Here is a 15911-nt window from a genome sequence, read left to right as displayed (position 1 = left end):
TTGGAAAAGGAAAAACATGTTTCTCCCCCTCAAAAGTCAAATGAACACACATGATATATACATCAATGACTCATGTATTGCACAATGATTATCCCAAACATGCTCCAAATATGCAAAATATACATGAGACTAGAAATGGCAAGAAACTCATATTGCTTAACCCAAGCAAAGAAAAATGTTTCATTCAACCCATGCTTGTGTGGTGTGTGTGTAAGCCATCCAAAGAGAAAAATTTTCAACTTACAAAATGAGGAGAAAGTTCTCCACCATGAGGTTTTGACAAGTATATCAAATCAAAAATCAAACCTTATCATACTAGGGCCTTGCCACTCTTATCCTATACATTTATCTTTGTAATACATTTTGCACAAGTTTGACATAGTGAAATAAATTCCTTTTGGAATATGATCTTTTGATTTTATTTGTTTCACTATCTTATTTATTTTTCTCTTTGAGAAAGTGTCTTTAAACTTTTGGTGCTTATCACAAAAGAGAAAGCAGGAATTTTTAAGCCCTGGGTTCAACTAGCATATGGTCAATTTGGAAAATATGACTAGTTAAAAACCTCATATGGTTGCCTAACATAACTCACCCTTAAGGCCAAATTCATACTCAATTTAAGCTTAAATGTGCACAAGAGTTCAAGCATAGGTAAAATGTACCATAGAAGCATAAGCTTAGGCAAAAAAAAATCAGCCCATTAATAAATATTCATCTCATGTATAATAAGCACATTTTGAGATATAAGGAATTGGATCCATGAAGTATACATGAGAAATTTATGGACTATCAAGGTGCATATGACAAAAATAAGGAGACAACCTAAAAAAAATATTTTTGTCTTTTTGAATTTTTTTTTTTAAAAAAATAAAATGCACAAAATTAATGCAATGCATATATATGCAAAACTGAAATTTAAAAAACAAAAAAAATAAATGCAATGCAATGAATGCTACATGCTCTAGGATATGAAGAAATATGCAAGAAACCAATCCTAGGCATGTTATGGACCACCTTACTCTAGGTGAGTTCACCACCACTCCCCCTCAAAGGGTGAATGGTATTGACCTTCCTAACCCAAACCTTCTTAACCCTAGGTACAGATTTGTGACTCTTGTCAAACTCATCTAACCTAGATAACACTCCTTTCATCATTATGCATAGCCCTTCAAAACCTTTCCTAGAATATGAATTCTCACTCTTATGCTCACGAGGTCTCAACTTAAAATAGTTAGGTCGAATATGACCAACTTTGCCATAATGATGGCAGGTATGGACAAATTTTGGAGAAGCTTGTCTCATATGAGGAGGGATATACATATACTTAGATCTAGACAAACATGACTCTACACCACCTTTTCTTTCTTAGGAGTAGCCTTTTTATTCCAAAGCCTTTGGGATTTCAACTTAGAACAATTTGGTCTAATATAACCAATAATTCCACAATGGTGGCATATAGGAACAAACTTTGCATGAGTTTGTTTCCTTGAAAGAGCCTTGAATTCGGGCTTCACACAAGTATTCATACAAAAAGTTTTGCCCTTATCCAAGCAACCTATATTGGCGTTGACTTCTTCGACTTTCACATGTTTAACAAACAAAGTTTTTCTTTCAGAATTAGAAGCATGTGAAGTAGAAGCACCCAATTTATCAATAAGCATAGTATTTTCAAATTTCAAAGAGTCAACTAAGGCATGTGATTTAGACAATTTAATAACCAAAGACTCTTTCTCATGCTCAACATCATTAAGCTTTTTAAGGGAAATTTGATGATGATGAGTCAATTTAACAAATTTCTTAAAGAGCTTGTTATAGGTCATCTGAAGGTCAATCTCCTCATCAGAATCCATGCTAAGGGATTGAGGAGTATTCATAGCAAAGAAGTCAAGGATCTCACTCAGGAATTTAATCCAAACAAAGTAAACCTGCTCTGATACCAATTGAAAATTTTAAAAACGACTCTAAATGACACATATTCAAATGTCTAGGTGTTTCAAAAAGATTATGCGGAATAAGATCTATCCTAACAGTTAATATTCAACCAAATACATATATGTAATGAACATTCAAGAACACAGATATTTGGTTACGAAGAGGAAACCATTTAGAGAATTCTTTAAATGTAAAACCTCTCCGGGGCAGCCAAACCCAATAAATTAATCCACTATAAGAAGAATAAGGAATACAAGAAGAATTACAAAACCTTTGACTCTTCCTTGTACACGACAAGTGACCCACTTGACTTCTACCGCAGTAGCCCTTTCCAGAACATCTGACACAATTCTTCTATATGATTTCCTTTTACCAGAACTCCGATAGACTTTTCAATCGTAGATTTATCAAAGGGAATAACTAAAACTCTAAGAGATTCAATTTAACGCTCACCACATATAATCTCTCTTAGCACAGCCTCCGACGAACTCTCTGGGGGTGAGAAATTCGTGCATTTCTCTTCTATAATGATGTATATATATCAGTACATCAAACCCTAGACCTGGGCCCACTAAAAACACATTGTTGGGCATAATAGGTACGGGGTGTCCGGACAGGTTAATGGGCTGTCCGGACACGGCCTTGCGGAGCAAAAATGAAGTTTCTGGAAATGAGGTCCAGACCCGGGGAAGGCATGTCCGGACTTAGCCTGTCCAGTCTTGATCAACAGCTCCGATCGATGGGCGTTTGTGGTCCGATTGAGCTGAAATTTTGGATGGACGTTTATAACACATGAATCTACATTATGAACGGTGGAGATTGGATTCTGAGCATTCTATATCAGTGTTTGAGCCCGTGAACAGTAACTTTTGCATTTTGGAACTGAATTAAGCCAACACAAGAACTAACAATATCAATTGCTACTAGACAGAAGTAAATACAATCAATTGCCATTTCCCTGCATATTTCCATGCACTTCAAAAGCTAGACAAAATCAAAATATTTTCCTTCTATTCAACAAGTTCGCAAAATTACACAAAATGCAGTGCATTCCCATATATTTTCATAAATTACACGAAAGGAAAGGCCTCTATATTACATAGCCATAATTCCAACACAGACTATAAATGTATCCGATATTTTTTTTTTTTCAACACAAACTATTTTGTCACCGCCTGAGTCAGAGTGGGCATGCTTCCTGCCACTATCAGAATCGGACATAGATCTTCTTTTATGCTTTGCAGCCTTCAGCATCCTCTCTTTGGCTTCGGCATCAGCCTTTGCCTTGGCAGCGGCTTCCAGCTTTCTGCTCCCATTTCAAAGGGGCTTCTTTCTTCTCCAAAGTTCTCTCCTTTTTCTCTTCGACCAATTGGATGAACCTCTTGGCGTCCATTCTGAAATAAAAAACAGCTCAAAACCTGCATGTTGGTATGATGATGACCTGAAGTACATCTCAAAGAAGAGAAAAAACAATGCTATACATTGCCTCATTATCCAATTAATCTCCCAATGCAACTCAGTCTCATAAACTTTCAAAAAGGTAATGAATGCATTCCTAAAGATTTTAGAAACCAAGAATCCAAAAACACAAGATTTTTTGTGAATGAATGCTAGAATTCATTCAACATCATTTTCAATTTTTTCAAAATACAACATGCCCAGAAAAATTATTTCATGCCCATATTACAAAAACTCATAGGCAACAAAGCTAAATACCTCTCTAGCCTTCTTACATCCACCATCATTAGTATTTCCATCTCTTGCACTCACATACTGAGTATTTCATTTCTAAATTCTTGAAAAATACCAAGTCCCATACGAAGATTGAATCACATAGAACAGTCCTTCAACAATTCTCGAGTGTAACTTCAAATTATTATATCCTTTTAAAATATAGATTAAAATGAATTGAAAAAAAAAATGCCACTCCGTGCCCCCCATGATTTACCATAAACTCAAAAGCATAATATACACCAGTTCCTGTCTAAAATGTTCTGTGCATATAACCCAATGATAAGATCAAACAAAAAAGAAAAATCCTAATTAACAAAAAAGGACCAAAAGCAAACAAATTTGGTTCGGCTTTCTTACCTTATGTGCAGAAGAGCACTACCCAAAACGATGATCAACTCGGAAGTCCAAAACTAGAAGCCTTATTCCAAACTACACAACACAAATCTGTAAAAGGAAAAAAAAAAATACAGTAGAGGTCAGGAAACACGCCCAAAATCATAATCTTAAGTACTACAAAAACTCTATTCAACAAAAGCCTAACAAAAACTCTAATCATCATAGCCCAATGATTCAGAAACTTGAATCCTTCAAAATTCACTAAAACGTAAGAAACTACAAATCCTACAAATCCTAAAAATAAGAAAACATAGATTCAACCCACAAAAAATCTAAGATTCACACCTAGCCAGATTTAGAAGAATCCAACTCAGATTCGAAATCCAAAGACAACTAAACAAACCAGATCTATGTGACACTACTAGAGGAGAAGAAATCAAAACGAAGAAACAGAGATAATCTTACCTCTTTTGATGTCTCGGCTTGTCGGCGGTGGTGATGGGTCGTCGGAGATGTACTGCGGGCAAAGATGATGGGTCGTCGTGGCCGTACGGTGGTGGTGGCTCCTCAGAAGCGGGAGTGTGCTGAAGGGAGGAGAGGGAGAACCATGGTGGGAGAGGGAGGAACTTGTGGAAGACGGAGGAGCTGGTGGGTTGCTTCGGGAACGATCTCCTCGACAACAGTACGTGGGAGAGGGACGAGCTCGTGGGAGCCTGTGGGTGGCTCACGGCGGTGCTTCTGGTTGCCGGTGGATGGCGACCGTTGGAGGAGGGAAAAGAATCAAAAGATGGAGACGACTGACGAGGGAAGGGATTTTGAAATTTTAGAGAAAAATGAGAGTAATCCGTATATTTTGGTGTTTTTCAATTTTTTTGATTTAAAGGCTTGACGTGGCGCAGGCCACATCAGCAGAGATAGACGCTGGAGAGTAGAGGGACTCCAGTGCGGGGTGTAGAATTACTCATTGACCTCCTACCACAAGCAAATTCTTTATTGCGTTGGAAGCTTTTTCGAGGAATTCGGACCAATCTCTGAAAACAAAAAACAACAAAAGACAAAATAGAAGGATCACCAAGTTACCAACGAAATCAAATAGCAAAACAAGTGAAGCATTTTGTTCCATTATTAGAAAGACCAATAAAAATAGAAAGTGATGTACCCTCTGGAGGAGTCGAAGGTTAGTCCAACGGTATCTGTAACTTGTTCAAGTGCCCTTCCGAATCTCCGGAGTTGTTTCGCTGAAAAACGGTGTCCTATGTACTTAACCCGAAGGTGGGAGGGTTTGACATCCCAGAAGATGGGTAAAACTCTTTTGTTGGACTCCATTAAAAGAGCGAGCTCATTGAGACAATGGTGGGACTCACAATAGTTGGGCGAGATGAGTGCAACAACAACCTTACAATCTGTGATGGCAGCATCAATCTCGTTGGACAACTTGTCCCCATGCAGGTTTCATGTTTCGGCTGTCCATGAAAGGCTTAATCCCCAGCCTTGAAAGGTGATCGTAGAGCAACCCGGCAATGTTTTTCTTCGTATCGATCCCTCGGTGGTTTATGAACACGTCACATGGCCCTGATACTGCTTTGATATTTGGACTCACAAAAGCTTCTACTTTGTTTTTTACAGTTTCGAGTTTCCGCTTTCTTTTTCTCGACCGTCGCGAAAAACACAACCAATTGGTAGCATCCCGATTCTTCTGTTTATCTTCTTGTCTCCTAACCATTCTCAAGCGTCTAAACTAGATTCCCAGCGAAGCCAAAAATTGATCTTAGGAGGGTGAAACAAAAATAATATATATATATGTGTGTATATATATATATATATATAAGACTTGTTGACACTTCTCAAAATTTCAAAGTTTAAAGAAAACCTTATAATAAAATGTCAATGTTTCCATTATCAAAATAAGAACAAAAATTGGAATAAAAGTCGATACATTTTTTCACTGAAATATAGAAGGTTAAAGAAAAATGTCGATAAAACTTGAAAGAAATACTAACATATTAATGATTACTAATTAATCATAAAAATCAATTTGTAATAGCAAATGAAAGTGTCATCTGTTATGTGATTCTCCAATGGGTAGCATTTGCTATATGGTGTGTTTACTGCAGGTTTCAATCAAGAATATCTATGAAAGGGTCCAAATTATGAATAAAATATATATTAAGATTGTTGGGACAAAATAGAAATTATCTTCACTTCACAAGTTGTTGCGACAAGTTATTAGTTAACTCAATTAGTAATCATAAAAGAGTAATGTTATACATCACTTCATTAATTCCCAAAGCTTATGTGATGTAATTTTCCGTAACATTTGGCACATAAAAATTGATTCTTTTAGTTGGAATAACACACCACATTGGCTTTGAGAGGATGGAAAGTAATGTACAGCATTACTCATCATGAAAATAGTTTTTTTTTTTCATATTATAAGGAGAAACGATGGCACACCACATTGATTAAGCCTAGATGTACGGCATTGCCTATTCCAAAGAAAATATGATATATTCCCTTATGTTGGTCACATGAAAAACTGGAAAATGGTAAGTACCACCAAATTGTGCCAAAACAATTTTACATTTCCTCCCTAATCTAGTCCAGCCTAGCTGGAGAAGAATCACAAATGTCAACACACACACACACACACACACAGTCTACACAGATAAAGAGAGAGAGAGAGATACAGGGAGGCAGAGATACAGAGAGAGAGAGGGAGAGAGAGAGAGAGAGAGAGAGAGAGAGAGAGAGAGAGAGAGAGAGAGAGAGAGAGATACAGGGAGGCAGCGAGAGAGAGAATCTGTAATTATTTCGAGATACAAGCTTTATGGAGCAAAAGTTCAATGAAGTCACCAAAAGCAACCCAAGGTTGCTATTCTAATGCAGACTTTGAATTTGTAGAAAGCTCTGAAAATTTTCAAAAGAAGGGGTAGGGTCATGGTCCTCCCTTCATCTCTGCCTATAGTGTCAGTCTGGTGCTCGATCATGTTGTGGTAATTTTTCTATGACGATGATCCACTGTGTAGTCACGAGGAAATCAACCGAGTCGATCGCCAGTCTGGTGCTCAATCACATAATTATGAGAAAGCAACCCTAGTTCAGGAATAGTTGAAACATTAAAATGCTAGAATAAAAGTTAAACAAGAGAGAATTGTGTTCTTAATAAGAATATATATGTGTGTGTTTGAGTTTCTAAAGCATGTTTGTTTTAACTATGTTGCTCATTGCCCCCTTTCAATTAGAAAAAAAAATGTTGCTCATTATTATTATTTTTTTATAAGTATGTTGCTCATTATTATCTGGCTAGTAAATGAATTGAATGGAATCAACAAGTACTCGTATTTGCTTTGATGTTTTGACCATGATAGTAGAAAAGCTAGTAAAAAGTTTTAAGTTCAAAATTTCAAGTAGAAAAATCTGTCGTTTTGATTTCAAGGAAAAGTATTTTACTACCGCAAATTTATATTTTAGAAGTTTCCAATTAAACAGAAAGAGAGGTTTTATTAGAACAAGAGGGCTAACGTCACAGAGTTTTGGTTAAGAGTATATAATTATGGAGAGTTGGACTCATAGTTTCAACCTATAAAATATCCCTTTACAGAGATTGAGATTGCAACAAGTGTAGTAGAGGAGGAGGAACCAGAGTAGGAAAAGGCAAAGGAATTGGAGTCCGAGTATTCAAGTAGTTAGTGTATGCTAGCTGCATGTAATTTGGGAATAGCTTAGAGTGTATGATTGGCATGAGCATGAACTTGGTAGGTTGCAGCGAAGAACAACAATAAAATAGCAGATAAGATTTTGAGTCTATCAAAAGCCTAAGAATTTTTCTCAAAACTATTGAGTCTATCTATGGTTTCAAGAAAAAATACGAAGAAAACTCACATTTGAGTAATTCTTATTAAAGAAAACTGATAAATCAACATAAATTGTTTTTCTAGAGGCTATAAGCATGTATTTATAGCCCCAAGACTCTAAACCTAGTACAATACGAACTATAGATGCCTAAAAACCCTAACTCTAATTTAATACCGAAATAAAGTCGGTTTAAATAATAAAAAAAAGCGAAAATAACATAATGACTCCCCGCGTGCGCTCGATTGCAAGATCGGGCGCAGTACCAAAACATGTCTTCTACCATCTGCATCACAATGTTATTGTAGTGCTTCGTTGAATTATTATTTATGTAAAGTAGTAGTCAATGTTTCAAATATGATATGACTTTTAAAATTATCATTAAATTTAAGAAATTATTATTAAATTTTGATATACTTGTAATTTTAAAAATCACATCATATTTGGTAGATACAAAGAAGACACGAGTCCTTTTTATATCACTACTCATATATATATATATATATATATATATATATATATATAAGAAGTGTTAAACATCCCAAATTTTATTCATAAAAGTTAGTAATTAAATGATGTGTCACCATCTCATAGGATTTATTATTTTGAAAAGTGTGTCATCAACTCATGAAATAGTAACATTATTTAGAAACCAACTTTTAAAACAAAAATTTGAGATATTTAGCATTTCTATAACATCTCTGCTGCTTTGTTTATCAGTGACATTGTAGTAATAATGGCGCACGAATATCTGTAAAATATTGCACTTGTCGGTGTTGGGTGAGCGTTACATGTTTGCTACTCTAGAATGTAGCCTATGAAAGCGATTGGACCAAAGTTAGAGTTACACGAGGGAGAAGGGAAGACTACTAGATATGACCTACATCCAGTGTCTTCATTGCCAACGGATCATGGCGCTACATGGTGAAGTCACAAAATAAACGTAGGCATGAGAGTCCCATCTACATTTAATTCATTCTACACCTATTTGAATAGAATGGTTTTAGCTCAAATGGAACTTCCTCCCTTTGTAGCAAGGTGGAGGGTGAGGTTGTGGATTCAGGCCCCAAAGTCAAAAATGCACACCACCAAAAAATTCGGCCATTTTCGGCCACCCAAACCAAAAACCCAACAACCATCCAAATATAGATCCATACTTAGGTATTTCAAAAACATCAAGAAAAGCTCAAGATTAACTCACCTTGACAGAAAAACCCCTTGAGCTTGCACTTCCGCCTCCTTCGATCTCCTTTCTCTCTCTGTCCTTTACTTCTCCAAGCATGAAGCTCTCATTCTCTCTCTCTCTCTCTCGCTGTCCAAACCAAAAACCCAACAAAATCAAACAACACTTAGATTCAATATCTCAACTCACTTCACTGCCTACTCAAGATCAGCAATCCAAATATAGACTCATGCTTCAAATATGGTGGGTATTTCAAAAACATCAATAAAAGCTCAAGATTAACTCACCTTGACCGAAAAACCCCTTGAGCTTGCACTTCCGGCTCCTTCGATCTCCTTTCTCACTCTGTCCATTACTTCTCCAAGCATGAAGCACTCATACTCTCTCTCTCTCTGGTTACTGACAAAAAGGGCAAGACTATAATTCTTTATTCTTGGACTAGGGGTGCGGGTCTGTTAAGCCTTTTCACCAAATGGGAGTGAGTAGGGTAAAACAAAACAGGGCACGCCGCATGCAAAAAAATTTTTTTTTAAAAAAAAAAAATTTGCACTGGGGCATGCACGCACGCCGCGTGCTCCCAATAAAAAAAAAAAATTTGCACTGGGGCATGCACGCACGCCGCGTGCTCCCAATCAGTGCTCGAGTGAGTATCCTCCAATTACACCACAGCTACGTGTGCGGCTGGCTGTGAAAATGCTTACTTGTTTTTTTTTTTTTTGGAGGAAAAATATAAAAAAAAATCTCAAACTACCGACCGTTTGCAATATAGTCATCTAATGTTCAAAAGGTACTAAAGCAGCCCTCCAAACTACTAAAATGTATCAAAATTCTCACTTATTTTTTTATATTCCTATAATACCCCTTCTTTTAACAAACAGAGCACTGATTGGCAGCACGCGCGGGCGTGGCACGCCCAGTGCAAAAATTTTTTTTTTTTTTTTTTTTATTTTTTTTTTAAGATCAACAGCACGGGCGTGCAATGCACGCCGCGTGCTGTTGATCTTTACCCTAACAAATAAAATAATAAAAACCTTCTATCTTTTACCCAAATAATTAATCAAGCTTTTTCCGGTAGCTAGCCCACCCCTACATCCATGTTATTTGAAAATATGATTGTGATAGAAAAGTGAGTAATGATATGTATTGCTATTTTAGTGTTTTTTTGGTGTTCTATTGATGTTAGGTAGATATTATTTAAAAACAAAAAAAGAAAGATATTAGACTTGTTTTTTACTTTTCTGGTGTGCATGTACAGGATCCTCGTACGAGTCAGACCATTGGGACCAGGCGTAAAATTGGGCGTATGTTCGAACTCTCATCCTTACATCTCCCCACCACAGGCGTCTCTGCTTGTGCCTCTTCGTCATCACCATCTCTTGCACTTTGGCATTCGCGTTTTGGTTATGCGTCTGCCTCTCGCATTCAATTTTAGCTTCAAATGGTTTGTTAGGTTCAATTTCCAATCATTCTTTTGATTGTAGTTCATGTCAACTTGGTAAACAACCGGCTTTGCCATTTAATAATAGTGAGTCTCATGCTACTACTTCTTTTGATTTAATTCATTATGATGTTTGGGGACATTCTCCTGTTGCTAGCATGAGTGGCTCACGTTATTTTGTTATTTTTGTTAATGATTTCTCTTGTTACACTTGGGTGTTTTTAATGAAATCTCGTTTTGAATTATTGGACATTTATCGTACTTTTGCCAAAATGGTTGAAACCCAATTTTCAAAACCCATCAAAGCTTTTCGTTCTCATAATGCTTTAGAATATACTCAACATGATTTTCAAGTTATTCTCAAACATTATGGCATTGTTCCTCACTTGTCGTGTCTAGGCACCTCACAACAAAATGGTCAAGCTGAACGTAAACTTAGGTACATTTTAGACATTGTCCGTGCTCTTCTCATTTCTACATCTGTTCCTACCCTATTTTGGGGTGAAGCTACTCTCACGGCTGTCTACACGATCAATACGTTACCTACCCCTATCTTTGATAATTGCTCTCCTCACAAGTGGTTGTTTGGCTCTATCCCTTCATATCACCGTCTCCGTGTCTTTGGTTCTGCCTGTTTTGTTTTACTCCAGCCTCATAAGCGTACCAAACTTGAGCCTCGTTCTCGAATGTGTTGTTTTCTTGGATATGGAGTGGAACAAAAGGGCTACCGGTGTTATGATCTTGTGTCTCGTCGTCTTCACATCTCCCGTCATGTAGTTTTTTGGGAGCATCGACTATTCTACGAAGTCGGAAAATTTAGCATGCCATCATCCGATCCCTCCCTTTACTACCCTTCTTGAGTTTTCTCTTTCTCCTTCTCCCACCACCAATGTCTTGCCAGAGTCTATCTCGCTCGAACTGCAGTCATCTAATGCCCTCGACGCTGCTTCACCTACGTCACCAGGTTCTGATACCCTCGACGCCGCTTGACCTGCGTCCCCAAGTTCTTCGCCTGCCTCCCCAAGTTCTGTTCCATCCAAGGATCCAGTTTGCACTCCACCACCTGACCTTCGTCGATCCACCCGAGTAAGATCTCTCCCATCCCATTTACAGGATTTTCATTGCTTTCATGCCTTAGCTACCTTGCATGAGCCTCACTCCTTTTATGAGGCCTCCACTAACCCTCTTTGAAAGGCTACAATGAAAGAAGAACTTGATGTTTTACACAAGAACAATACATGAGATTTGGTTGACTTACGTCTTGAAAAATCTGTGGTTGGGTGTAAGTGGGTTTACAAAATCAAGACTTGTTCCGATGGTTCTGTTGACAGGTACAAGGCTCGACTTGTGGCCAGAGGTTTTACTCAGGAATATAGTGTAGATTATGAGGAGACTTTTGCTCTAGTTGCTCGACTCTCTTCTGTGCGTGCTTTGTTGGCTGTTGCAACTTCTCGACATTGGTCACTTTGTCAAATGGATGTCAAAAATGTCTTTCTTAATGGTAATTTAAGTGAAGAAGTCTATATGCAGCCACCTCCTGGATTATCTCATCCTACAAACAAGGTTTGTCATATTCGTCGAGCTCTATATGGACTTAAGCAAGCACCTCAAGCATGGTTTGCTAAGTTTAGCGCCACTATCTCTTGCCTTGGCTACTCCATCAGTTCTTATGGTTCAGCCTTGTTTATTTGCCGCACAGACCGGGGTACCATACTTCTTCTACTATATGTTGATGACATGATTATCACTGGAGATTATATCACTGGTATTCAGGAACTTAAACAGTTTCTCAGTCAGCACTTTGAGATGAAAAATCTTGGCCCTCTCAGCTATTTTCTTGGTCTTGAGATCTCCTCTTTTTTCTGATGGTTATTATTTAACACAGGCCAAGTATATCTCTGATCTGCTTTTCTGGGCCAATCTTACAGACAGTAAGATTGTCGACACACCGACTGAGCTTAATACTCGTCTCACTCCTCATGATGGCGAGCCTCTTCACGATTTTACCTTATATCGGCATTTAGTTGGCAATCTTGTCTACCTTACTATCACTCGACCTGATATCTCGTATGCTGTCCATGAAGTGAGTCAATTTATGGCTGCTCCTTGCTCCACTCATTTCTCAGCTGTCCTCTGCATTCTTTGGTACCTGAAGGGGACATTATTTCATAGGCTTTATTTCTCTTCTCAGTCTCCTCTACAACTGCATGCTTATACTGATGCTGATTGGGAGGGTGATTCAACCGATCGTCACTCTACCACTAGTTACTGTTTCCTATTTAGCACCTCTCTTATCTCTTGGCGAAGTAAGAAATAGACTGTTGTTGCTTGATCTAGCTCCAAGGCAGAATATCGTGCTGTAGCTGACACTACCGCGGAGCTTGTTTGGTTGCGATGGCTGTTATAGGATATGGGTGTTTCTCTTTCTTCTGCTACTCCTGTATATTGTGACAACAAGAGTGCTATTCAGATTGCTCATAATGATGTTTTTCATGAACGGACAAAACATATTGAGATTGATTGTCATTTTGTTCGTCATCATCTTCTTCAGGGCTCATTACAGCTTCATTCTGTCACGTCCCATGATGTGCTCGTAGACATCTTTACAAAGTCACATCCTCCAGGGCGTTTTCGTGATCTTCTGTCCAACCTCAAGTTGGTCTCTCGCACTCCACCTTGAGCTTGTGGGAGGCTGTTAATAATATTATGTTATTGTTATTTACTTTTTTTGGTATTTTAAGTCTACTAGGTTTACCTTTTCTTATTCTACTAGGTCTGTATTATTAGCTTATATATAGGCTTCTTCTGTATATTATACCATGTGATTCAATATATAACCTTATTCTCAACACTTTCACTTAATATTTAAAAAATAATATCCACATAAGATCTTAAGAATACCAAGAGAACATCAGAAAAGCACCTAGAGCACATAACATTTTTCTCTTGTTTGGAGAATGCTAGGTGTTCTTCTAGTATTCTTTTAAGTGCTCTTATTTCTCCTACTTAATTTTTAAAAAATAATATCCACTTAAAAAGATTAAATTTTTTTTTTTTTTTTAAAAAAAAAAAAACACCTAGCTTGTTTTAACCTATGATAGTTAAACAAAGACAACTTCTCACGAGCTGCCCACTAACACGCACTGAAGCACAGGCGTTGAACACCTCTGAGCGTGCTGCATGCAACTCACTGCCACACAGGTTGGCTAGACACAATTAAACCAGGTTGAACCTTCATGCATCACCTACTACCTCCACGTCACACACTGACGTGACAGACGGCTTCTTATAATTTTCGTTAATTAACTTCCCAATATTCCAATACCACATACGTACCCATGAACCACACTCAGCCCGTTAATGGAGCTTCGCTGCCCACCTCCCAACCCTCTTTTTGCCCGCCCCATAATCTCCTCTGTTTTCAACCCAATAACAGAGCAATAAAAGAAAAGCTAATTAAAACTCGAAGCGCTTTTATTATTTGTAACTTTAATCAATGGGTACAATTTTTGGGCCTTTTCAAAATCATAACTAAATACTCTAATAATGCTCAGGTCTCACACCATTAGAAAAATGTACGTGAAACCTTGATCACAAGTCAGATTACAATGCACCTCAGTATATAAAATGGCTCGTGTTAGGGAACCAAATAAATGAATCTAAAAAATTTAACAAATTAATGTGGTAAGAGTTTTTAAATTAAAAAAATGTAATTATTTTTTCTTTGTCTATCACTCACAGTTTGTCACGTTAATTTAATAAAAAATTTGGGTTCATTTGTTTGACTCCCTAGCAATTCTCATATAAAATAACAGTCATCCTCAGGGTGATCACGATCTTCGGCGATGTGGAGTAGCAAGTTTCGATGAAGACGTGGTATAATAATCCTACATATGATACACTCAGGTTGGAAACGTTCTTCAGATTTTTGAAGGGCATGATTCCATCCCTCCGCCGCCGGGATTGGCCACGAGACCGGATGACATGACGGCGCCTTTTGTGGTTGCTTTTGAGTAAAGGAGATAAATAAACACAAATTATGCAACAATCGGTACTTTGAAACAAGGCTTTGGAATCTTTCAGTCATGGATTGATCTTCTTCTTCAAGCAAATTCTTTATTACTTTCGAAGCATTTACTAGGAATTCGGACCAATCCCTAAAAACCAAAAGCAGCAAAAGGCAAATATTATACGGAACTCTTAAGAGCATTTATACCCGGCAAATATGTAGCTAAAATTCAGTCAAATCATAAAAAAAATTTTATTTTATCTACAAACTTTTTTAAAGAACATACATTCAACTCATTATTTTAGCTAACAAGTTTTATTTGTTAATATAACTAATGTATTGTTGAACTAAATTGCTCGGCAAATTGATGAGCATTATAGTAGGTCAACAAATTCTTAACTATTTTGGCTGGCCAAATGTAAAGCTTTTTTGATAAAAATTTAAAAATAAAACAATCACTAGCGAAATTAGGAAACAAAATAAGTAATGCGACTAATCATAGATCGGTTCTGATCGCCACTTAGAGCATCTTCAATAGATTATGGATCTATATGAGCTATATTTAGCTAGAACTAAGTAAAATGTATAATGTGCTACAGTGAAGAGCAACCTTATGTTGTTCTATGTAGCACACTAGATAAATATTTTATTGTTTCTTCATGTTACTTTCTAGTTTTTTATTGTTTCTCTCTTTTTCATGAAAATAGAATATAATTAAAAAAGCGAGAAATAATATTTAAAAGCAAGTATAAAAGAGAATAAAAAATATGTTGGAGATTGTATAAAAATAAATAAATCAAGTAAAGAATTGCACTTTCTCAATAAACAATAAATATCTTACATATTGTTGTTGGAGATACTCTTAGCATTGTTTTTAATAATTATATGATTTCTAACGTTATTCTTTTAGAGTTAAAAAATAAAAAATAAAATAAGAAGACAGATAAAAATAGCTAGAGATATTATACCCTTTGTTCGAGTTGAAGGTTAGCCCAATGGTATATTTAACTTGTTCAAGTGCCCTTTCGAATCTCGAGATTTCTTCATCTGAAAATTGGCGTCCATTGCTGTTAACCCGAAGCTCTGACGGTTTGACATCCCAGAAGATGGGTAAAACTCTTTTGTTGGACTCCATTAAAAGAGTGAGCTCACGGAGACAATGGCGGGACTCACAATAGTTGGGCGACAAGAGTGCAACAGCAACCTTACAATTTCCGATAGCGGCGTCAATCTCGTCGAACAACTTGTCCCCAGGCTTCATGTTTCGGCTGTCCATGAAAGGCTTAATCCCCAACCTTGAAAGGTGCTCGTAGAGCAACCCGGCAATGTTTTTCTTCGTATCGCTTCCTCTGTGGTTTATGAACACGTCGCATGGCTCTCTGTTTTTACAGTAGTTTCGAGTTTCCACTTTCTTTTTCCTCTGCCGA

At 37.1% G+C, this 15911-nt stretch overlaps 1 protein-coding gene, 2 long non-coding RNA genes and 1 pseudogene across 3 annotated transcripts in view; all 4 read right to left on the bottom strand.

The window, feature by feature from the left end:
• Positions 1–2990: 2990 nt before the first annotated feature.
• Positions 2991–4801, bottom strand: LOC132168434 (uncharacterized). Its single transcript, XR_009438872.1, has 3 exons — positions 4468–4801; positions 4024–4110; positions 2991–3326 (listed from the first exon to the last, which is right to left on the bottom strand). It is a non-coding gene; the product is annotated as an uncharacterized LOC132168434 (long non-coding RNA).
• Positions 4802–4963: 162 nt separating this feature from the next.
• Positions 4964–5725, bottom strand: LOC132169920 (probable 2' cyclic ADP-D-ribose synthase BdTIR; annotated as a pseudogene).
• Positions 5726–6598: 873 nt separating this feature from the next.
• LOC132168580 (uncharacterized) lies at positions 6599–9412 on the bottom strand. Its single transcript, XR_009438892.1, has 3 exons — positions 9325–9412; positions 9056–9166; positions 6599–7095 (listed from the first exon to the last, which is right to left on the bottom strand). It is a non-coding gene; the product is annotated as an uncharacterized LOC132168580 (long non-coding RNA).
• A 4810-nt stretch (positions 9413–14222) lies between these two features.
• LOC132169919 (probable 2' cyclic ADP-D-ribose synthase BdTIR) overlaps positions 14223–15911 on the bottom strand; it is a 1907-nt gene continuing 218 nt past the window's right edge. Inside the window, exons 2-3 of the mRNA XM_059580860.1 lie at positions 15453–15904; positions 14223–14632 (exon numbers count right to left, since the gene is read on the bottom strand). Coding sequence (XP_059436843.1) covers positions 14275–14632; positions 15453–15904 — 810 coding nt within the window. The 3' untranslated portion in view covers positions 14223–14274. The remainder of the gene's footprint in view (positions 14633–15452; positions 15905–15911) is intronic.

This window comes from Corylus avellana, chromosome ca2 (genome assembly GCF_901000735.1).
Source record: "Corylus avellana chromosome ca2, CavTom2PMs-1.0".
Classification (NCBI taxonomy): Eukaryota; Viridiplantae; Streptophyta; class Magnoliopsida; order Fagales; family Betulaceae; genus Corylus; species Corylus avellana.
Note: the sequence above shows the minus strand (reverse complement) of the source record. Positions and strands in the feature narration are given on the sequence as shown.